Genomic DNA, 24,885 nt, shown 5'->3' on the forward strand with positions numbered 1-24,885 from the left:
ACTTCAGCCATGAAATTAAAAGATGTTTGCTCCTTGGAAGGAAAGCTGTGACAAAACTAGACAGTATGTTAAAAATCAGAAGTACCATTTTGCTGACAAAGGTCCATATAATCAAAGATTTGGTTTCCCAGTAGTAATGTATGGATGTGAGAGTTGGATCATAAAAAAGACAAAGCACCAAAGAATTGATGCTTTTGAATTGTGGCGCTGGAGAAGATTCTTGAGAGTCCCTTGGACTGCAAGGAGATCAAACTGATCAGTTCTAAAGGAAATCAACCCTGATTATTCATGGGGAGAATAAATGCTGAAGCTGAAACTCCAGTACTTTGTCCACCTGATGTGAAGAGTCAACTCATTGGAAAAGACCCTCATGCTGGGAAAGATTGAGAACAGGAGGAGAAATGGGTGGCAGAGGATGAGATGGTTAGATAGCATCACTAATTCAATGGACCCGAATTTGAGTAAACTTCAGGAGATCATAGAGGATGGAAGAGCCTGGCATGCTGCAGTTCATGGTGTCACAGATTTGGCCATAACTTAGTGACTGAATAACAACAACAACCACTCATTCTGCTATTCATTCTTTATACAATTTTTTAAAAAAATTCAGTAATTGAATTAGCCATGTCTGATTGCATAGTTTTTATATCTTCTTGTTCATTGTTAAAACAGGCACTGCTTACATCAATTACTTTTCTTAATTCAGTTAACATTTTTACCACCAATATTTTGAATTCTGTATCTGATAAATTGTTGATTTCTGTTTCATTATTTTCAGTGGTTCCTTTTTTTTTTTTTTAATTGAGAGTAGTTTCTCTGCCTTTTCACTTTGCTTAACTTTCTCTGCCTCTAATAATTTAGGTAAAACAGTTATCTTTTGAGGTTCTTACATGTGAGCTTCCATATATGGGCTGTGTGTGTCCAGTACTTTTGATGATAGTACAGACTTGATGTAGATACATGTCTTTCCTGGTTACTACAGCCTTGGCAGGTGATGGGGCTGCATATGAAGGGGCTAGGGCCAGTGCCTTGTGTGAGGCAAGACTTCATCTCTGCCTAGTGGCCATCAACCCCCTGTCAGAGGTGGGGGTCTGATCACAAGTTTCAGGAACAGAAGCCCTGAGAGCCAGAATTGATCTGGCTCTCTTCCCATTAAGTGTGTGTTTTTCCCTCCCTCTGCATCGCCCCAGGACCTTTGCCTACAAGGAAGAGGGTGCTGAAGCAAGTAGGACCCATGAACAGATGGAGGTCCAGTGTATTGATTATGTAAGCATCTGTCTCTCTGTTCAGATGCAGCCATGATGGCAAGTCCCCTTTGTCTCTCACAGCCAAGAACTGCACCCCTGTCTCTAGCTCAGCCCCTTGCTCCAGAACCCTTGTGGAACTGCTCTGCGGGGGGTTGGCAGGCGTCTGTATGGACTCTCAGCATGAATAGGGAGGTTAGCTGTGGTGGAGACATGGGAAAAAATGATTATGATTTAGCAGCCCCTCAATATCTAACTACTGGAGAAGGCAATGGCACCCCACTCTGGTACTCTTGCCTGTAAAATCCCATGGACGGAGGAGCCTGGTAGGCTCCAGTCCATGGGGTCACTAAGAGTCGGGCATGACTGAACAACTTGACTTTCACTTTTCACTTTCATGTATTGGAGAAGGAAATGGCAACCCACTCCAGTGTTCTTGCCTGGAGAATCCCAGAGACAGGGGAGCCTGGTGGGCTGCCGTCTATGGGGTTGCACAAGGTCGGACACGACTGAAGCGACTTAGCAGCAGCAATGTCTAACTTGTGAATCTAGCCCTGGCTAGTAACTAAGAGCACTGGGTACTTCTTCCTTCAGCCGATGTCCTTTCACTGGGCCAGACCTAATGCTTAAATCACATACAGTATCAGCAAGTGCTCAGGGGAAAACATAGCTAGCAAGTGTCCAAATTTTCAGAAATCCTTTTTGATGCCTGAAGTTTTAGTTTTTTTACTCTATGTTGTTGCTTCAGCTCTCTGATGTCCTTAAATTTGGTTCTTAAAATATAGTTGGTATTATCTAGGGTTTTTCTAGAGGAAAGATGGTTGCTATGACTTACATATCCTAAAGAGAATTGCAAGCATGTTTTTCATCCATTTTAGAAATAAAAGTTATGAAGTTTGAGTGGCACATATAATTTTCCTCTTTTTTTCTGATTTTAAAGTTATTCTAAGTCTAAATTATGTCCCCAAGATGGTAAGCGCCGTAGCGTGAATATTTCGAATCTTCTGATGTCAGACTCCTTTCTGTGTTCTCCATTATGCCACATACTGTACCACTCAGAGTTCAGTCAAAGAGAGGAATGCACACCATGGGGATAGCAATGAGTTATGAAGAAGAAGATGTAGCTGTTACTGCTCGGGCTGGGGCTTGAAGGGAAGAGGTAGTATTAATAAACCTACATGTTTTGAATAGGTCCCATAGATCTAGGGCTCACTCTAGGACTCGGGTATTTGATAACTCAAGGACCTGGGACTGAAAACTGAGAAAGGTAAGATGCTTGGTGGCCGTGCCAGTATCTCTGAAGCTGAAAACTAATGTCCATTAAGGAATCACTAATATATAAATATAATGTAATGAACTATTATACATAGATATGAAAACTCAGTATATGTATGTTTGAGTATATAGTAATAAAACACAGACTGAAATTTACCTTCTTGTAAAGAAAGAGCTGTTAAAGATACAACACTGACATAAACAGTGGTGAAAAATTTCCCAGGTGTCCAGTCTGCCCAGTCTCCCTCTAGTTCTGTTAGCAGAAATGAATAAGAAGAGGACTGGCAAAGAAGAGATGAGATTCGTAGGTTTCCATTCACTGTGTACAAAGGAGAAGGATGTTTATAATTAAGAGAGCAAATAAAAAGTACTCACACATACACACTGTGTGAGCTGTGCTTTTGCTCAGGAAACACACAGATAATTTTATGAAAAATTAAGCATTAAATTGCTTAAAATAACAAAATGTTCTGGGAATTAGCATATTTTTACTCATTGTTTAATTGGTAATGTTTATGATGCAGAATAATGAAACATCTCGGGTTTTCTGTGATCTCTGACACATGATGTAACATGTCTACTAAACTAAAAACAAAACAGTGAGAAATTTCAAAGATTTTGAATTTTTTTTTAATCACAAATCTAGGCTTTTATTTCTAAGATGAAGTTGGAACTTTTTCCCTTTTTCCTTAGGTGAAATAAGAACATTTGGTACTTTTTCCTTAAGTATTGTCTCAACACATTGTCCTCACTGAGGTTCAGCTGGAGCACTTTTCTCTTCCTGCCCAATTAATTCTTTTAGTTTCTTAAACAGCCACATTAACAAACAAAATAACATAAAAAACAAAGGAATCAAGCGAAATAGCAGCAGGTAATGGTGGTCCTGCACGTCATCTCTGCCTGGCGGTGGGCCGCTGTCCACACTACCGCCAGCACCTTTTTCCTGGCAGTGGGGAGGGTTCCACTCGGAGTTGCAGTGGCAGTGCTCTCTGTTGTTGCAGACTCCGTTCATATTGCAGGTCTCAGGTGAACAACCACTTTCGAAACTGGGCATAAAAGTACACTTCCTTTCGATGCAGATATGATTTGCACCACACTCTGTACCATCTTTCACTTCACCAATATCAGGTATGGTCATCCCAAGATGGTAGTCTGTACCCCAGCAGCTGACTCCATTTATTCGAGTCCAATGCACAGTAGAATGATCTCTCAGGAGGGGGATTTCTGTCACATTCTCACACTGAACCCTCCCACACAGAATATCTGGGATTCCACATTGTATATATGAACTGGCTGTGAGACCACAGTTACCAAAACGGTCACCTCGCATATTCACTTCCTTGTAGCAATTCTCATTTGCATTCTTGGCCTCTTTGCCAAAAATTTTCCTACACTGTTCATTGCGGTCATTGCATCTCTTTTCATAGCAGTAACCACCGCCTGTGCAGGAGGTCCCATCCTGCATGTACACATCTTCTGGACACTGATAGGATGTCCCATTGCACCACTCTGGAAGATCACATTCATTTTCTTCTTTCCTACACATGGAGCCTGATGGCATGAACGTGCAGTTCTCACAGCAAAGGCCAAAAGCACAAGTAGCCCCAACTCTCAGGGTGCAGTCTGACTGACAGCAGGGATCTTTTGCACATGTATATGTGGAACCACAGTCACACTCTTCTCCTTCTTCAAGCACACTGTTCCCACAGCGTGTCTGCCTGAAGATATTCTCTGGATTTGGTGAAATGTGCATGCACCTCACTTTTCCAACAACATTCCAGTATGAAGCATAACTGCAGTTGCTGAATCGAGTTGCCACAGTTTTACTTGGAAACATTATGCATTTTCTACTTCCACATTCACATATTTTATCATCATGTCGCATACCCAGATTGTGACCAATCTCATGTGATACAATATATGCAAACTCTTGCAATTTGTCATTCAGAAAGCTATCAACCCCACAATTATAAAGTTGATTACACACAGTTCCAACGTAGGCTAAGCCAAGAAGGCGGCCGTAATTTTCCTTTATGAAAACATGTGCAATATCATGTGGTAAGCGGGTATTAAAACTTCTTCCCTTCCACATGCAAAATTCTTCCAAGAGAATACTTATGTTTGTTGTTGGAAGGAGGTTGTCTTCAGACCAGATCTCGATTCCAATCAAAACCACATTAACATCCAGTGAATGTAAAAAGTTATCTATTCCATTGACAACCATGCATACTTCAGACTGCACACTTGAGGAATTACTTTGGTGATAAAGATACCGACCGTGGTCTACCAACACTGCCAGTTCAAGGAAACGCCTGTGAGTCCACCAGCCAACATATCCACTTTGCTTCAAAGTATAATTAACACTCTCTTGAAGAAATTTCAGTTGTCGTGTTATTTCTTCATCTGTTAATCCACATCTCTTGGGTGGAAGTTCTGTCTCATCTACCATCTTGTATAGCAGATGCTCAAATGAGGTAGAAAGCCTTTTGGGCTTGATTTCATAAACAACGTTATGTATCTGTAATGTTCCTTGAAAGCCCCCCAAACATGTACTGAGGGCAACCAGGGATTCTGGATCCCCTTCCATGTAACCCTGATAGTAGCAGTCATTCTGGACAAAAGGCTGGTCCTCTGTTAGCCCATGCTGGTCTGTGTAGGTGAACACTGGTAGGTGTTTAGAGAACAAAAGCTTGTTGACTTTCATGTGAAGAATGTGTCTCTGGCCTCCAAAGCGCAGGCTGTAAGAGAGCCATCCAGGAGGCTTCATGCTGCTGCCAGCGTATGTTATCTTCAAGGGTACCACCACCTCTGGAAGACCATGGTGTTGGGAGTGCTCAGTGGAGGATGATCCAGAAAGGAATAGAAACACCCCCAACCGGAGCAGCAGGAGACTGATCCTCACATACACCGGTGTCTCACCCCCAGCCATTTATGACATCATGTGGAGCCAGTGGTGAGAGCCTAAGAACAGAGCAGGCCACAGCACTGTGAGCTGGTGGTGTACAGCACAAGCTTCTGATCTGTTTTCTGTCAGAGTCACCATGCCAGAGCCATAACACTAAAAAAAAAAAAAAAAGAGCAGAGACAGATCTGGGAGTTATGAGCAAATTAAGACAAAGGGTGATGAGAAGGGCATGGGTTAAAATAACTAAAAGTTTGGCTAAAGGCATGGCTCATGATACTGCATTGCATTGCTGTCAAGTAAGGTGAGGCAGAGTGAGACTATAGGTGTCCAAAGCAGTGGTGATTGGCCTAGGGGGACAACTTGTTGAACCTTGAGGAAGGACAGATAGTGGTTCATTGTTCTGTCCTCTAAATATATGACACTGTGTGGACATGTCTACAGAAATAAGTAAGACAAAAAGGCCTTAATGGAAGGAGGATATAGATCTTCTTTTCATTTACAAAAAAATAAAGGGAATTTTTATTTATACATATTGACTGAGTATAATTACCGCTTTATAGTGATTCTTTTCTATTTTCAGTGATAAATTAGTCACATTACTTAGGACATATATTACAAAAATACATATATCATTATTTTCTCTCATTCATGTAACTAATTATTACCTGTCCTACCTTCTGTTTTCCCTTTTCTTTTCAGTTCAGTAGCTCAGTCATGTCCAACTCTTTGCTACCCGGTGGACTGCAGCACGCCAGGCCTCCCCGTCCATCACCAACTCCCAGAGTTTACTCAAACTCATGTCCATTGAGTCAGTGATGCCATCATCCCCTTCTCCTCCTCTGTCGTCCCCTTTTCCTCCTGCCTTCAATCTTGCCCAGCATCAGGGTCTTTTCAAATGAGTCAGTTCTTCACATCAGGTGGCCAAAGTATTGGAGTTTCAGCTTCAGCATCAGTCCTTGCAATGAATATTCAGGACTGATTTCCTTTAGGATGGACTGGTTGGATCTCCTTGCAGTCCAAGGGACTCTAAAGAGTCTTCTCCAACACCACAGTTCAAAAGCATCAAGTCTTCGGTGCTCAGGTTTTTTTATAGTCCAACTCTCACATACATACATGACTACTGGAAAAACCATAGCTTTGACTAGATGGACTTTTGTTGGCAAAGTAATATCTCTGCTTTTTAATATGCTGTCTAGGTTGGTCATAAGTTTTCTCCCAAGGAACAAGCATCTTTTAATTTCATGGCTGCTGTTACTATCTGCATTGATTTTGGAGCCCAAGAAAATAAAGTCTGTCACTGTTTCCACTGTTTCCCCATCTATTTGCCATGAAGTGATGGGACCAGATTCCGTGATCTTAGTTTTCTGAATGTTGAGTTCTAAGCCAACTTTTTGACTCTCCTCTTTCACTTTCATTAAGGGGCTCTTTAGTTCTTTGCTTTCTGCCATAAGAGTGGTGTCATCTGCATATCTGAGGTTATTGATATTTCTCCTGGCAATCTTGATTCCAGCTTGTGCTTCATCCAGTCCAGCGTTACTCATGATGTACTCTGCAAATAGGTTAAATAAGCAGGGTGACAATATACAGCCTTGATGTACTCCTTTCCCGATTTGGAACCATCTGTCATTCCATGTCCAGTTCTAACTGTTGCTTCTTGACATACATACAGATTTCTCAAGAGGCAGGTCAGGTGGTCTGGTATTCCCATCTCTTGAAGAATTTTCCACAGTTTGTTGTGACCCACACAATCAAAGGCTTTGGCATACTCAATAAATAAAGTAGAAGTATATGTTTTTTTTTTTTTTAACTCTCTTGCTTTTTAGATGATCCAATGGGTGGTGGCAATTTGATCTCTGGTTCCTCTGCCTTTTCTAAATCCAGCTTGAACATCTGGAAGTTCATGGTTCATGTACTGTTGAAGCCTGGCTTGGAGAATTTTGAGCATTACTTTGCCAGCGTGTGAAATGAATGCAATTGTGCAGTAGTTTGATTCTTTGGCATTGCCTTTCTTTGGGATTGGAATGAAAACTGACTTTTTCCAGTCCTGTGGCCACTGCGGAGTTTTCCAAATTTGTTGGCATATTGAGTGCAGCACTTTCATAGCATCATCTTTTAGGATTTGAAATAGCTCAACTGGAATTCCGTCACCTCCACTAGCTTTGTTCATCGTGATGCTTCCTAAGGCCCAGTTGACTTCACGTTCTAGGATTTCTGGCTCTAGGTGACTGATCACACCATCGTGATTATCTGGGTTGTGAAGATCTTTTTTTGTATAGTTTGTGTATTCTTGCCACCTCTTAATATAGTCTGCCTTTTCTTTTCATTCTGTCCAACTCTAAGGATCAAAGAATCAATTGTCTTACACATAGAGTAGTGGGGTCACTCAATAATAGGCACTTTTATATTTGGGATGGGAGGACCATGGATTGTGATACGTGTTGTTCAGTTATTTTTTTTTTAAGGAAAAAAATTAAGGCAGTTTTATTGGATATTTTCAAAAGATCTCTGCAAAGTTTATGCCATTTTGGATTTTTTCCGTATAGTTCTGAAATTAATATTTTCATTAAGCATGCTGCTGCTAAGTCGCTTCAGTCGTGTCCGACTCTGTGTGATCCCATAGACGGCAGCATCTATGGGGTTCATTAAGCATACAGATTTTATTTATTAGAAGATGGCTCCTTCAACCAGGAGTGCTGTATTGACTGTACTAAGGTTTAGCTAGTTGAAGGACATTGGATTCACATAAGCCTGGTTCAGACCCCAACACTCTCACCTACTCCTTGCTTTCCCCTGGATAACTTACTATGCTTTTTTGTGTCTCAAATATGTTTGTATTTGATTATTCTCTTAAGAAGGACAACATTTTCAAATCATCTGGAAATGTATAATTGTAGGAAATCCAACTTGCTGAGAAAGTAAGAGTTAGAGATGGGAGCACAGTGGCCTTCTTTATCTACAAAGTTCACTTCTCCAGATTAAACCAGTGTGAATCAAAAATGTGCAGGAAAAAAATCCAAAAAGTTCTGAAAAGCAAGACTTGAGTTGCATACTGACAGATATTTGTGTAATATTTGCATCCTATCTAAAACTTTCTACGTAACATTTAATGCGTATTCAGTTCAGTCAGTCATGTCCGACTCTTTGCGACCCCATGAATCGCAGCATGCCAGGCCTCCCTGTCCATCACCAACTCCCGGAGTTCACTCAGACTCACGTCCATTGAGTCAGTGATGCCATCCAGCCATCTCATCCTCTGTCATCCCCTTCTTCTTCTGCCCCCAATCCCTCCCAGCATCAGAGTCTTTTCCAATGAGTCAACTCTTTGCATAAGGTGGCCAAAGTACTGGAGTTTCAGCTTTAGCATCATTCCTTCCAAAGAAATCCCAGGGCTGATCTCCTTTAGAATGGACTGGTTGGATCTCCTTGCAGTCCAAGGGACTCTCAAGAGTCTTCTCCAACACCACAGTTCAAAAACATCAATTCTTTGGTGCTCAGCTTTCTTCATTCGTATTAGTTAGTTTAAATAACCTGGAGATGATTTGAGGTATATGGGAAAATGTGCATAGTAGCTTATATGCAAACACTGCAACATTTTACATAAGGTCATGAGCATTTGTGGATTTTGGTATTCATGGGGGATTTTCAAACCACCATCCACCCCATGGATACCAAGGGACGACCATATACTGAAGGCCAAATAAATGCAAAAATGCAAGGAGAATCAGTCAGTCACTAAAAAAGGGAGGAAAATGTTGGGGCAGGTATTATTTTCTACAAGGGTGAAGGCATCTAAGTTCCCTCATTTTTTGGATTACAAGGTAACCAACTCCCAAGTTCAACCTTCCTATGTACAAATTTTATAAAAAGTATGTAGCCTATATGAAGAATACCTATACACAAAGTTTGACAGGAATAATACAAATGTGTTATCACACATTTGTAAAAATGAGGAAACTGGTACAGGCACAATGCCTGTTTGCCAACACTGATGTTACATTCTTCCTTGAATAACATAGTAATAAAGCACATAATCTGCTGACATTGTTCTACACAACGTAGGAGACATAAAAGAACTACATAAGCCTAATAATTTGATGGTCTTGAGTACAAATTTAGACAGAGTGGTTGAGGCAAAGATACACAGTAGGTATTTGTAAAATTGCATTCACCATTTCACATATAAAATGTCCATTTTTATTTATCTAATGAATATCCAACTGTCTTTGTCAAATCATTAAAGTACACAGACTGCCTGAAGTAATGATATCAAGAACAGCTGGACAAACTGGAAAAACAGAAGAAAATGAAGTCACCTTTGAGGGTTGTAGAACACCCTGATCAAATACAGAGTTCATAGTAGGTCCTGCTGCTGCTGCTGCTAAGTCACTTCAGTCGTGTCTGACTCTGTGCGACCTCATATACGGCAGCCCACCAGGCTCCGCCATCCTTGGGATTCTCCAGGCAAGAGTACTTGAGTGGGTTGCCATTTCCTTCTCCAATGCATGAAAGTGAAAAGTGAAAGTGAAGTTGCTCCGTTGTGTCCAACCCTCAGCGACCCCATGGACTGCAGCCTTCCAGGCTCCTCTGTCCATGGGATTTTCCAGGCAAGAGTATTGGAGTGGGTGCCATTGCCTTCTCTGATAATAGGTCCTATAGAAATGCTAATTGCCTGATTCTGCTGCTGCTACTGCGTCGCTTCAGTCGTGTCTGACTCTGTGCGACCCCATAGACAGCAGCCCACCAGGTTCCCCCGTTCCTGGGATTCTCTAGGCAAGAACACTGGAGTGGGTTGCCATTTCCTTCTCCAATGCATGAAAGTGAAAAGTGAAAGTCAAGTCGCTCAGTCGTGTCCAACTCCTAGCGACCCAATGGACTGCAGCCCACCAGGCTCCTCCATCCATGGGATTTTCCAGGCAGACCTGTCATATCCTGGACGATGTGCCCATTTCTGCTCAATTTTTTAAAAACCTTGGTTCTACATTTGATGTCTTTTCTCTAGAATCAGTTTTCTTTTCCTCTTGGAATTTTATTTTCATGAAAAGAAACAGAAACCTCTCTCCTCACACTTCTATCCTTATTCCTACACAATTCTATTAAACCTGTCAACAATGTGAAGTCAGCAAAAAAGAAAATTTTTGTGTTTAGAATTCCTGTATGATACACGCACTAGTGTTCTGGTTGCAATTTGCTTGGATTACCTAAGCCACTTTCAATCTACTAAACCAGTAGCTGTCTCATTGCACCTCTATTTATCTTTCTTTTTCACTCTTACACCAACTAACTCTCAATCAGTCCTATGGAAACATCAGAGTTTGGACATCTGTCTGATTTACTGATTTATTAGTCACTCAGTCGTGTCTGACTCTTTGCAACCACCTGGACTGTAGCCCACCAGGTTCCTCTGTCCCTGGGGATTCTCTAGGCCAGAATACTGGAGTGGGTTGCCATTTCCTCTTCCAGGGGATCTTCCCAACCCAGGGATCAAACCCAGGTCTCCTGCATTACAGGCAGACTCTTTACTGTCTAATTTTAGCCATATCTTCTTTTAAGCAAGCATTCAGACAACCCATACAACACTCAGGTTATTTTACCACTGCAACTCCTTTTCACCTCTGACATCTTATTAGCACCCATGACTGTACTGATGCTTACATAAAAAATTAATTGTAACTATTACTCAGTATATTTATTTGCTCTTAAATCTTTCTAATTTTCTCCAATTTTTTTTTTCCATTTTACTTTTAATCTTCATGGTTACCTCTAGGCTCCATCACTTTCAACCACCGTCACCTAAAATCCTCAACTCAAACTAGATTAAACCTTTTTGCTTACTTTCCTTATTCCTACAACAAACTGTCAACACTGCTGGAAGACAGAGTACTAGTGGGGGAATGCGTCAAAGGAGGAAATTACCAATTGGGATGACAATCCCAGGGACGGGGGAGCCTGGTGGGCTGCCGTCTATGGGGTCGCACAGAGTCGGACATGACTGAAGCGACTTAGCAGCAGCAGCAGCAGCAGCAGCAGTCTGATACTTTAGACTAAAGAATGAAGTAAAAAAATATTTCAACTCTTTATGCTTGCAATAATTTGAGCTTTGTTTTTCATATTCTTCACTTTCTGATTCTAAATTCCTTCAATCAATACATAGCTTTCAGTTGAAAGCTCCACTTTCTTTGTTTTCTCAAGTTGTAATGATTACATTTCAAAAATGTTAGTTTTGACTGTAATTCCAATAATTCTGCATTTTGTGGTGTTTAAGACAGGATCTGGTATGATACCTTGTGTTTGCTTGATTGTTGCAAATTCTTGGTGGGAGACTTGTTTCAGGCCAAACACTATTGTCACCATTAAAGTGACCTGAGTTCCTAGGGTACTTGGATACTTTTCTAGTACTAAATGGGAGGAATATTTCCCCAAATCTTAAGAACCCAGGAGAAGAAAGCATGGTACTAAATGAAATTTTTGAGGCTGGTATTTCTAAATGGTAAGTATAATCCTAATATGCTGGTTTATTCTCCATGTCGCTCTTGGTATATATTTTAGAATTGTTATGGAATATGAATTTCTGTGATTAAACAGTGAAGTATTTATGAGTAATAGAGTACTGTTGAGCATGAACTTAAGTAGCATGATATCATCAGAATTTATTCCTAATATCTCATCTTACAAGCAGGTAGCAGGAGAACAAATTCCAAAGAATATTTAAGCAATACTACATTTCCCCCCATTACATTATTTATACAGTGAGTAGAGAGGCCACATCTTCTGAGAGAATATAACAATGTTAATGATGTACTGAGGTATACAGTGGTACAGAGCCTGCCAAGTAGACTGTTGTACATCATTTTCATAAATTCTTTTTGTCTCCTCACCGTTTGACCAAATTCATCTATCTTTTGTACCCCAATTGCCACATCCCTTCTCACTTTCATGTATAGCTTAATTCACTGTTATCTAGAATATGAATAACATAGTTTTGTGGCTCCCAACCAAACAAACCAGAGTAAAATAGGGAATAATCAGTGCCAAAGTTCCCTCTCATGATCTAAATACTTGGTAAAGACTCATGTGTGTGTGTTTTCAGATATACATAAATGCTGGTGTTACTGTTCTACACAGTCAAATTCTTTGCACGACTTATCAGATGAATTAGTAATTCCCGTGGTCTTTTCTAGCCATAGCCATGTCCGTAGAGTTTGTAATGCTTATTTCTATTGACAGAGTTTTTTTTCCAGACCTCATATGACAAAGAGAAATCTAAACCCCTTTGTGTTTTGTCTCTGATTTGATTAAATTGTGGATTTAGCTGCTCAGCAACAAGAGTCTCCTAGTTCTACAGATGGTGACAACTGGCTAAAACCCATTCTCACTGTGGCTCCAACATCTTTCAAACTTTAATTCTAATTACTCTTCAGTATGAATAAATTGGTATGTATTCCTGACTCTCAACCACTGAGCTCCAAACATACATTATAAGCACTTTAGTTTCAATACTTTGATCATTCCCCTACTTCTTTTTAGGTAACTGAATAACTCAGAGACACTTCATGTGTGCACATAATTAATCTCTTACGGAAACACTGTCATTAAAAAGGTCAGCTAAATTTAGAAGAAGAAAGAGTTGAGTAAGGGAACAATGTGGGAATAAATTTAACAGGCAAATTTACTAACTGGCAGTTAAAACTTGATGTCATAAATTAATGGTAAATAGCAGGTTGGCTGGAGTAAACCAGGGAAGCAAGATTATTGATAATCCTTGTGATTTTATGCCTGGGACCCAGAGAAGGTTATTGGCAGGTCTACAAGTTTGGAGTCTGCTGGTTTCTTTCTGTTACCTTTCCATATTAGGATGTCTATATCTGTACTATTTCCAGTATTGGAAAATTTCACTTTCTCTCTGGCTTTCATCACAGCCACTTTTAAAAATGGCCAAATTGACTGTGACTTTGTTCATCTCTTTATTATTTTACTAGGGCTGCTCTAACAAAGTATGGAAAAATCAGTGATATAACAGAAATTTATTGCCTTACAATTCTGGAGACAAGAAGTCCAGTATCAGTGAATAGTCCGGTATCAGTATTAATAGAACCACAAGGTTCTATTCTTTCCAAAGGCACTAGGGAAGGCTCTATCCTACCCTTCTCTCATAGGTTCTGGAATTTCCCTGCCTTGAGGCTGCATAATTCAGTTTTCATATGATGCTCTCTCCTGGTCCAAAACTATTTCCTTAACTAGGAAACCAGTCATATATACAGTCTGTCAGCTTACAGCTATTCATCATCTTCTCTTATAAGCCTTTGTATATCTGTGGACACTATTGTTATTTTTCCTCTTTCCTCTTTTAAATTATGAAAATATGGTAACACATTTACCAGAGACTTGGAAATGCAGAACAAAATTACATATAATTCCACTATATATTACAATTATTTTGTAAGTACATAAATTAAGATTTTTAGTTGGAGTTTTGATATCAAACTCAAGAATTAATAGAGTGAATATACAGAAAGGTAGAAGGATATAGTAGACATGAAAAGCACCATGAACCAATTCAATATAATTAAGATTTATACAATTTTCACACAACAGTAGGATACGTATTCTATTCAAGGTCCCATAGATTATAAACTAGGAGACACTGGATCGTATTCAGGGACATAAAACAAGGTGCAAAAAGTTCACGGTCTAAAGGTATTGAAATCATACAAAGTTTGTTCTCTTATTGTGAAATTATGTTAGAAATCAATATCAAATGATATTTGAAAATAACCCACATATTTTTAAGTGCAATATGACATTTACCAAGAGAGATCTTTGACTTAGCCATTGAAAACCTCAATAAAGTTAGGAGACTGAAAAAATAGAGGGTGATGGCAAAGAAGAAGGCATTTAAATGAGAAATTAATATCAAAATGAGAAATTAATATCAAAAGTACTTAAAAAACCCCATGTATTTGGAAATTACATGTCCACCTTTAAATGATAAGTGTACTTAAGAAACCACAACAAGGAAAATCAGAAAATATTTCTAGCAGAATAAAAATGAAAGAAGAACCATGGATGGAGGTTCATAACATTGTACAGGAGGTGGTGAACAACACCATTTCAAAGAAAAAGAAATGCATGAAGGCAAAATGGCTGTCTGAGGAGGCCTTATGAATAACTGAGAAAAGAAGAGAAGCAAAAGGCAAAAAAGATACAACCAACTGAATGCAGAGTTGCAGAGGATAACAAGGATAGATAAGAATAACTTAAGTGAAGAATGCAAAGAAATAGAGGAAAGCAATAGAATGAGAAAGACTAGAATTCTCTTCAAGAAAATTGAAGATACCAAGGGAACATTTCATGCAAAGATAGGGATAATAAAGGACAGAAACGGCAAGGACCTAGCAGAAGCAGAAAAGATTAAGAAGAGGTGATAAGAATACACAGAACTACACAAAAATGATTGGGATAACCATGATGGTGTGGTTACTTACCCTAGAGAGCTAGACATCCTGGAGTGCGAAGTCCAGTGGGCCTTAGGAAACATTACTGTGAACAAAGCTAAGTGGAAGTGACAGAATTCCAGCTGAATTGTGTTCTCATAGAATTTCATGTTTTTTAGATCTTAATTCTCTCTCCTCTACTATCTGTATAATTTCTAGATTTCTATCTTTTAGCTCATTAATTCTCTCTTTCATATGGGTCTGTGCTATTTCTAATGTTTTCTAATGCATTCTTTATTTTAAAAAGTTTATTTGCTTATTTATAGTCTGTGCTGGGTTGTCACTGCTGCGTGTAGGCTTTCTCTAGTTGCAGGGAGCAGGGGTTACTCTATAGCTGCAGTGCATGAATTCTTACCGAAGTGGCTTCTTTTGTGAGGCCCAGGCTCTAGGGTGTGTGGGCTACAGTAGTTGTGGCGTATGGGCTTATTTGCTCTACCGCATGTGGGATCCTCTAAGACCAGGGTTTGAACCCACGTCCTCTGTATTGGCAGGCAGACCACCAGGGAAGTCCTCCAATGCATTCTTCATCTCACTCATTGAATTCTTCAGTTTCCAAGTTTCTGTTTAGTTCTCTTTTATAGTTTGAGTCTCTTTAGTAAAGTATTCATTCTGTTCAGTAATTTTATCCTTGAAGAAAATTTCTGAGTTTTCTTGTAGCTCTATGATTTTTTTTTTTTTTTTTTGTGACAGCTACTTTGAATTCTCTCTCAGATTGTAGTATTCCATGAGTTTAAGCTTAAATTTGGTTTCTGGAGAATTGTCATTTTCTTTCTGTGACACTGCGTTATGCAGGTTCTTCACGGTGCTTGATGACTTGTTCTTCTGCAAGCACATGTGAAGTAGTGAATAATGTTCTTCTAAAGTAAATCTTTTTTTTTAAACTTGCTTGTACTGAGTCAACAGATTAATAATTAGATGCCTTTTTTGTTTTCCAATAGGTGGTGCTATTGAAGAATTGAAGAACTGATGTTTTTGAACTGTGGTGTTGGAGAAGACTCTTGAGAGTCCCTTGGACTGCAAGGAGATCCAACCAGTCCATCCTAAAGGAAATCAGTCCTGAATATTCATTGGAAGGACTGATGCTAAAGCTGAAACTCCAATACTTTGGCCACCTGATGTGAAGAACTGACTCACTGGAAAAGACCGTGATGCTGGGAAAGATTGAGGGCAGGAGGAGAACGGCATGACAGTTGATGAGATGGTTGGATGGCATCACCGACTTGATGGGTATGAGCAAGCTCCGGGAGTTGGTGATGGACAGGGAAGCCTGGCATATTGCAGTCCATTGGGTCGCAAAGAATCAGATACGACCGAGCGACCGAACTGAACTGAACTGAGGTGTGCTCTATAGTACAAGCTTTTATTTTCTCTTACCTGGTGCTGCCCCTGGTTATATTTTAGAATTGGCATGTTTTACCCTCTACCACCTCTGTCAGATGTGTTGCCTGCTGCCCTCCTTGCTGTTTGTGCCACCAGGGCCAGTGGTGCCTTACCACAAATGGTGTCACTGACTGGGCTACCAGGATGGTGGTTTTTTCCCACCGCATCTGGGATCTACTTGGTCACAGACTCTGCCACTGCAAGGTGGGAATAGAGGGAGGGGAAACAAGTATTACAGGTGTCTCAGCCATGACCAGGATTTTCGGGTTCAGAAACTCTTCCGCTATGAGCAGGAGGGGTGGAATCGTGGGCACCTGCACCACGGGAGGGGCAGAGCTGCAGGCCCCACTACGCCCGCTGTCAGGTTCCCTGTGGCTGCAGGCACCACTCTGCTGTGCACTTGGTGTGGTGCGTGTGGCTTGTCCTGAGGCTGCTCAGCTCGCTGGGACTGTAGGCTCAGCCACCATTGCTGGGGGTCTGCGATTATAAGCACCACTTCCTTTGTTTTGTGCTTCCAGCTCCTTTGTGTGGTCCAGGTCACCTACCTTTAGTACACGACGTGTAGGATTTTCTCATAATGGGGTGTGTGGGGCAGAGGTGCCTTTGTTGAGTTACGGATGTTTTACTGCTTATAGATAGAAGAGGAGAGACAAAGGGAACATCTCATGCCACCAAGATACTGACATCACTCCTGTATTTTCTTCATTTTGAGGTAATTATAAGTGGTATTACTTCTTAATTTCTGTTTCTGATAGTTCATTACTACTGTATAGAAATACAACAGATTTCTCTATCTTAATTTCATATTCTGCAAATTTACTCAATTCATTAGTTCTAACAGTTTTTCGATGGAGTCCTTAGGATTTCCTGTGTATAGTATCATATTACCTGTAAACAGTGATGGTTTACTTCTTCCTTTCTGATTTGGATGTCTTTTATTTCTTTGTCTTGCCTATTTTCTCTGGCTAGGACTTCCAATACTATGTTGAATAAAAGCAATGAGTGTGGGCATTCTTGTCTTGTTCCTGATCTTAGAAGAAAAACTTTGAGCTATTCATTGTTGAGTGTAATTTTAGCTGTAACTTTGTCAAAAATAGCCTTTAATATGTTGAGGTACATTCCTCCTATACCCATTTTGTTGAGAGATTTTATCATAAATTGACATTGAATTTTATCAATAAAATTTTATCAGATTCTTTTCTCACATCTTTTGAGAGGATTATATGACTTTTAAACTTTGTTTTGTTAATCTGGTAAATCACATTGAGTGATTTGCAGATGTTGAATCATACTTACATCCTTGTAATAAATTCCACTTTAATCTCGGTGTATGAGTCTTTTCGTGTGTTGTTGAATTTTGCTTGCTAATGTTTGTTTGTTGGCCTCGCTACATACACGGCATATGGGATCCTAGTTCCCGAACCAGGGACTGAGCTGGTGCTCCCTTCAGTGCACTCTCAGAGTCCCAGCTGCTGGGCCATCAGGGAAGTTCCACTTGCTAGTACTTGGATGAGTAATTTTGCATCAATGACATCAAAGATATTGGAAATTTATATGTATAATAAATTTATTATATATAATATATCTTATGTATTATATATATATAAATGGTCTCCTGAATTGCAGGCAGATTCTTTACTAACGGAGATATATATATATATTTACTGTTTTGGGGTTTTTTTATCAGGATAGTATCAGTCTTGTAGAATGAGTTTGAAAATCTTTCTCTTCAGTTTTTTGGAATAGTTTGAGAAGTTTGAGGTATTAATGCTTCTTAAAATGTTTGATAGAATTCACCAGTGAAATTATTAATATCTAGTCCCAGACTTTTGTTTGTTGGGATTGTTTTGATTACTGATTCATTTTAATTACTTGTATTTGGTCTATTCATATTTCCTATTTCTTCCTGGTTCAGTTTTGCAATTTTGTGTGTTTCTAGAAATTTATCTGTTTTTTCTAGGTTTTCCAGTTTGTTGTTGTACAACTGTTTGCAGCAGTCTCTTATGATTATTTTATTTCTGTGGTATCAGTTATAATGTCTCTTCATTTCTGATTTTATTTGAGCCCTTGCTCTTTTTTCTTTATGAGTCTGGATAGAGATTTGTCAATTTTGTTTATCTTTTCGGACAAAGGGCTGGCTCTTAAACCAGTTTCATTAATATTTTCTTTTTTAGTGTCTATTTCTTTTATTTCTTCTTTGATTTTTATTATTTCCTTCCTTCTCTTAAATTTGGGCTTTGTTTATTTTTATTTTTCAATTTGTTTAAATGTAATGTTTGATTGTTTACATGTGATTTTTCTTATTCTTTTGAAATAGGTCAATATCTCTATAAACTTTCTCTTTAGAACTGCTTTTGCTATGTCCTATTGATTTTTAGAATATTGGATTTCCATTTTCATTTGTCTCAGGTATTTTTCATTTGGGTGCCCTAGGTGGGGTTGGGAGCCACCTTGGGAGGGGTCCAGTCCTAGGTAAGGTTACCTGCCTTGGAAAATAAGAGCTGCTTTGGAGGCACCTTGACTAGCCTGGGCTGTCTGCTGTGTGGGGCTGAGCAAGAGGCGGTGCCGGTTCCAGCTGTGGCCACCCACCAGAAATGGTGGGAGAGGAGCGTCTTTAACCACACACTGTGTGTGCCTGTGTAGATGCTGCTTTGGAGAGGTGGTGGTCAGGGCAGGGAAGTCTACAGGGGAACATCAGGGTAGAGTGAGCAGTGCTAGCCACATAGATGATGAATGTCAAAAGTTGTGCCCAACCAGTGCCAGGTCATAATAGCTGTTTCTTGATCTCATGTTGAAGTTCCTGAATATTCCTAATAAACCACCCTTGTATGCTGACCACATTCTATTTTCCTGTCTCTCTCTCTCTTTATTTACTAGTATTTATTGTTGTGGCAACTTAGTAGCTCAGTTGTGTCCGACTCTTTTGCAGTCCTGTGGACTGTAGCCTGTCAGGTGCCTCTGTCCATGGGATTTTTTCAGGCAAGCATACTGGAGTGGGTTGCCATTTGCTTCTCCAAGGGATCTTCCCAAGTAGTTACAATATGCCAGACAGTATCCCTACTTCACAAGACCCTTGTGATAATTAGATATAACTGTTATAGAGTGCCTGGTGTATTGTAGATACACAAAAACGACATTAATATTATTGATTTAAAAAAATTTGCTTTACCTCTGAGGGGACCTGTGTTCAGTTGGTCCATGAATGGTGGACTGGAGTCTCTGGTCAGGAGCTGATGCTGCCTAATGTTAGCTCTAGCAGATATGACAGGTGTTTCCCAGGACCCACAATTACTTCTAGAAACAACAGTAAATACAACCAAATATTCCCATTTCTCTGCTCAAGAAGCACCATCTTTGTATAGTAATAACCCTGCATTGAGGACTAGGACAATCTCTGTGAAATTTGACTCCTTAGGTTGAGAGGCAAAGTATTCACACGGGTAAAATCTCCTAAAGGACTGGATCAGTCTTTGTTGGTCAGTATTCACACAAATATCTTGTCTCTCTTCTGTGAAATCAGGAACAAGGGAAGGTATTTCTGGTAACTTGAACTTGATCCCTGTGACCACACTGTCTCAGTATGATATCATCAAGGCCTATGCCAGGACTTTCAGGTTTATGTTTTCATGCCTGATCTTTCACTTAATCTCTGGAATCATTTTGGCTGAATATCTCACATCTCCTTTTAAATATCTGTTAGATGTAAAAAAAAAAAAACCTTAATAAGTTAGAAAAATGAAGATGTCTCTCAAAAGATGAATGGGTAAATAAAATGTGGAGTATACGTACAATGGAAAATTATTCAGACTTTAAAAGGAATAAAATTCTGACACACGCTATATTGATAAACTGAAGATATTACACTAAGTGAAATAGTTGCCCTTGCCTGAGGAGACAGATGCAAAAAATAATGCCAAAGCTGTGTCAAAGAGTGCACTGCTTATGTTTCTTCTAGAAGTTTTATAGTTTCAGGTCTTATATTGTCTTTAATCCATGTTGTTTATTTTTATTTATAATGTGATAAAGTAGTCCAGTTTTTTCTTTTGCAGATAGCTTTCCAGTCTTCCCAACACCATTTATTGAAGGGGCTATCTGTCCCCCATTGTATGACCTCCTTTGTCATGGATTAATTGCCTATATAAGTGTAGATTCATTTCTGGGCTCTATATTCTGTTTCATTGATCTGTGCATCTGCTTTTGTGCCAGTACTATAGTGTTTTGATTACCATAGTTTTGAGTATAAAGTCATGGAGTGTGATAACCCCTGTTTTGTGGAGATCAGCCCTGGGATTTCTTTGGAAGGAATGATGCTAAAGCTGAAACTCCAGTACTTTGGCCACCTCATGCTAAGACTTGACTCATTGGAAAAGACTCTGACGCTGGGAGGGATTGGGGGCAGGAGGAGAAGGGGACGACAGAGGATGAGATGGCTGGATGGCATCACTGACTCGATGGACATGAGCCTGAGTGAACTCCAGGAGTTGGTGATGGACAGGAAGGCCTGGTGTGCTGCGATTCATGGGGTTGCAAGGAGTCGGACACGACTGAGCGACTGACCTGATCTGAAGTGTTTTTTTTGCTGTTTGGGATCATTCATATTTTCATACAGATTTTAGAATTATTTATGTGAAAAATTCTATTAGTATTTTGATAGGGATTACATTTAATCTCTAGATTGCTTTGGAGTGTATCATCATTTTAGCAATTTTAACTATTCCTTTTCTTAAAGTTCTTGTGAAAGTAATGGTATATATGTCTTATGTTTTTAAAGATTTCACTGAAAAAGTTATTTGACCAATTCTCTGAAACACTAACTAAACCTCTTTAATATATTTATTTCTAATGTTGATTTGGTAGTTTGACTTGTACAATAAACTTTTTTATTTATCCAAATTGTCAAGTTTTCATTTTTTCATTATACATGTTCATTTGTGATGTCCCCTTTCTATTTATACTCATGGTAATCTGTGTTTTTTCTTTATTTTCTTCATGAGTTTTGATATTTTAAGTTCATTTAATGAACCAAATTTTCTGCTTGCTGATTTTCTCCATGTGCATTTGTTTTAATTTCATTGATTCCTTCTCCTAATGTATTATGGCTTTCTAATTGCCTTAAATCTACAGTGTTATTTTTCTATCTTCATGACATATAAAGTTAAATCAATATATCTTCAGTCTTTTCCTTTTTTTTTTCAACATGTGTATATAAGACTGTGAAAGTGAAAGTTGCTCAATCGTGTCTGACTCTTTGCGATCCCATGGACGATACAGTCCATGGAATTCTCCAGGCCAGAATACTGCAGAGGGTAGCTTTTCCCTTCTCCAGGGGATCTTCCCAACCCAGGAATCAAACCGGGGTCTCCTGCACCAGGCGGATTCTTTAGCAGCTGAGCTATATAAAACTGTACATCGCCTGTAAAACACTGCTTTGGTGTAAATACCGTGTAATTTACATATATTGTAGTTATTCGGATTTCAATTCAAATTATTCCTTAATTTGTTTTAATTCCTCCTTGACATATTATTATTTGGAAATATATAGTTTATTTCCAGTTGTGATATTGTGATTTATGATAAGACATATATATTTGAGCTTAATCCCAGTTTCTGTCTCAGAGCTACTAAAAACTTTGGAATTTTTTAAGGGTTGAGAGGAATAAAGTTGCCCTTTGTTTTGTTAATGAGGTGACTTTCAGAAACCACCCACAGAGAGATACTGGACACCAGCAGAGCAAACCTTGTGAATACAGGGTAGGAATTTTCAATCTTCCTTACCTCTTACCTCCATGGAAGGGAAAGGGACTGGGGTTTGAGTTCAATCATCAATAACTAACAATTTAATGAATCATGCCTAAGTAATGAAGCCTCCATAAAACTCCATAAGGGTGAAGTTCAAAGAGCTTCTGGGTTGCTAAACACATAGAGATTCAGAGAGAGAGGTATACTTGGAGAAGGCATGGAAGCCTTTCACCCTTCACATTTATCTTGCCCTATGCATTTCTTCCATCTGTTTCTAGTTATATCTTTTGATCATAAGCTGGTAATTTAGTACGTGGAATTTTTATCCAAGTTCTGTGAGCTGTTCTGACAAATTAACTGATTTCAAAGAAGTGGTCATTGGAATGTCCAACATATTTATAGCTGGCTGGTCAGAAACACAGGTTACAGCCTGGACTTATGATTGGAATCTGAAGGAGGGGAGAGCAATCATGTAGGACTAAGCCTTTAACCTCTGGGATCTGACACTATCTCAAGGTAGTATTAGAATTGAGTTGAATTGTAGAACTCCCAACTGGCCCAGGAGAATTTCTTGGTGGTGTAAGAAACACCCCACCCCCATACACACATTGAGGTTGGGTGCAGAATGTTAATTGAGGTCAGATGTGGGATTAGAGTCAGAACTGTTTCAGACAGTTGGAGTTTTTCTAGTTATCTTTAAAGCTATTGATTTTCAGCTTAATTATATAATGTTTAGAGAAAATATACTTTTTAAAATGAAAACCATGTGAAATTTGTTGAGACTTTCTCTTTGGCCCATCATAAGGTTGACCTTGATAATAGCTCATATGCAGATGAATCAAAGTGAATTTAGCCATGTTTGGTTAAATTACATCAAGTTTATATAACTATTATATCAAGTTTGTTAATTATGTACTGAAAACGTCCTGATCTTTATATGCCTATTTTATCACGTTTGTTTTTGTGTACCTGTGTGTGCTTGCTCAGTCATCTCAGTCGTGTCCAACTCTTTTCTGACCCCATGGACTGTAGCTCACCAGGCTATGTCCATGGGATTCTCCAATCAAGAATACTGGAGTGGGTAGCCATGTCCCCCTTCAGGGGATCTTCCGGACCCAGGGATCGAATCCATCTCTCCTCCATCTCCTGCATTGCAGATGGATTGTTTACTGCTAAGCCACCAGGGAAGCCCTTGTACAACTTTGTATATCTATTATATCAAGTTTGTTAATTATGTATTGAAAATCTCCTGGGCCTGCAGGGTTTATTTTCTACTCTTTCTGTTACTCTTGAGAGAACTGGTTGAAAAGTGTCTCTATTGGTGATTGTTAGATTTGCTTATTTCTGTACTTCCCTGTCTTTACTACTGGATGCATATACATTTAAGATTGTCCTATCTCCCTGTTAATTTACCTTTTATCATCACAAAATATTGCCCTTTCTTTATCATAATGCTTTATGCCTTAAAGTCTTTGTCATCAGGTATTAAAAGAATTGTTGTTGTTGTTGTTTAGTCGCTAAGTCATGTCTGACTCTTTGTGACCCCATGGACTGTAGCTCGAAGCTCCTCTGTCCATGGGATTTCCCAGGCAAGAATACTGGAGTGGGTTGCCATTTCCTTCTCCATTTATATTTGGTTAATGTGATCCATTTTACACAGATCTTGTATCTACCAGTCATATATTTTTTTATTCCACATGTCTGCATTATGCTTGTTTTCCCCTCACTTGCCTGTATTTGTAAAAACAAATGTCATTTATTATGTCTCTTGTTACAATACATTTCTTAAGTGTGTAATCCAATTGTTTGAATGATTACCCTAGATTTGCAACATGCATCTGCAACATCATATAGTATAATCCACATCATTAAGTTACCTCTTCCCAGTACTGCTAAAAGCTTAGAACTTTTATCTCTATTTACATACCTCCCAACTTTTGTGACAAATATATTTGCACCTACCTGAACATTCATGTTTCTTTCTGGTATCATGTTTCTCCTGACTGGAAAAACAAAAAAACCCAAAAGTGGTATTTCTTTGAGTGCTAGCCTGGTGGCAACGATTTGTTTGCCAAAGGAAAGTTTTGTTCTTCATTATTGAACAGTATATTCAGAAACAAAAGAATTGTAGTTTAGTAACTTCCCAGGTGGCTCAGGGGTAAAGAATCTGCCTGCCAATATAGGACACACAGGAGATGTGGGTTCAGTCCCTGGGTTGGGAAGATCCCTTGGAGGAGGAAATGGCAAGCCACTCCAGTATTCTTGCCAGGAGAATCTCATGGACAGAGGAGCTTGGTGGGCTACAGTCCATGGGGTCGCAGAGGATCAGACATGACTGGATGACTGAGCATAGCAGCACACACAATTGCAATTTACTCAGTAAATATGTTATTTCAGTGTCTTCTGCACTCAATCATTTTTGTTGAAGTTAATCATCTCTTTTATTGTCATTTAAGATATGGATTTTTTTTTAATCTCTGGCTGCTCTTAAGATTTCTCAGCGCCTCTTGTTCAACAGTTTTATTATATATGATATGGTTAGGTGTGTATTTCCATGTGCTTGTTCTGCTTAAAGTTCATTGATTTTCTTAAAGCAGTAGGTTAATATGTTTTCATACTTTGGGGAAATTCTCCTTCATTATATGTTTTTTATTAGTTCAATTCTTTTTCCTCGAATGATGCTCCTTTTTAATGTTTTCAGATTTATTGATATGTTTCACATATCATTTCCATATTTTAATGTTTTTTCTACGTTGTTAGTCACTGATTTTTTTTTACTTTTTTTTATAGTTAACTAATTTAGGTAATTTTACAATGCAGTGTATGATTCAAACTGTCCACTGATTTTCTG

At 39.1% G+C, this 24,885-nt stretch overlaps 1 protein-coding gene across 1 annotated transcript; it reads right to left on the reverse strand.

Annotated features, from left to right (window-relative positions):
• Window positions 1-3,267: 3,267 nt before the first annotated feature.
• LOC102271609 (disintegrin and metalloproteinase domain-containing protein 20) lies at window positions 3,268-5,448 on the reverse strand. The gene has a single exon (XM_005892188.1). The coding sequence runs from the start codon at window positions 5,446-5,448 to the stop codon at window positions 3,268-3,270; it is 2,181 nt and encodes a 726-aa protein (XP_005892250.1).
• Between the last annotated feature and the right edge of the window lie 19,437 nt (window positions 5,449-24,885).

The sequence above is a fragment of the Bos mutus genome, chromosome 8 (assembly GCF_027580195.1).
Source record: "Bos mutus isolate GX-2022 chromosome 8, NWIPB_WYAK_1.1, whole genome shotgun sequence".
Taxonomy (NCBI): Eukaryota; Metazoa; Chordata; class Mammalia; order Artiodactyla; family Bovidae; genus Bos; species Bos mutus.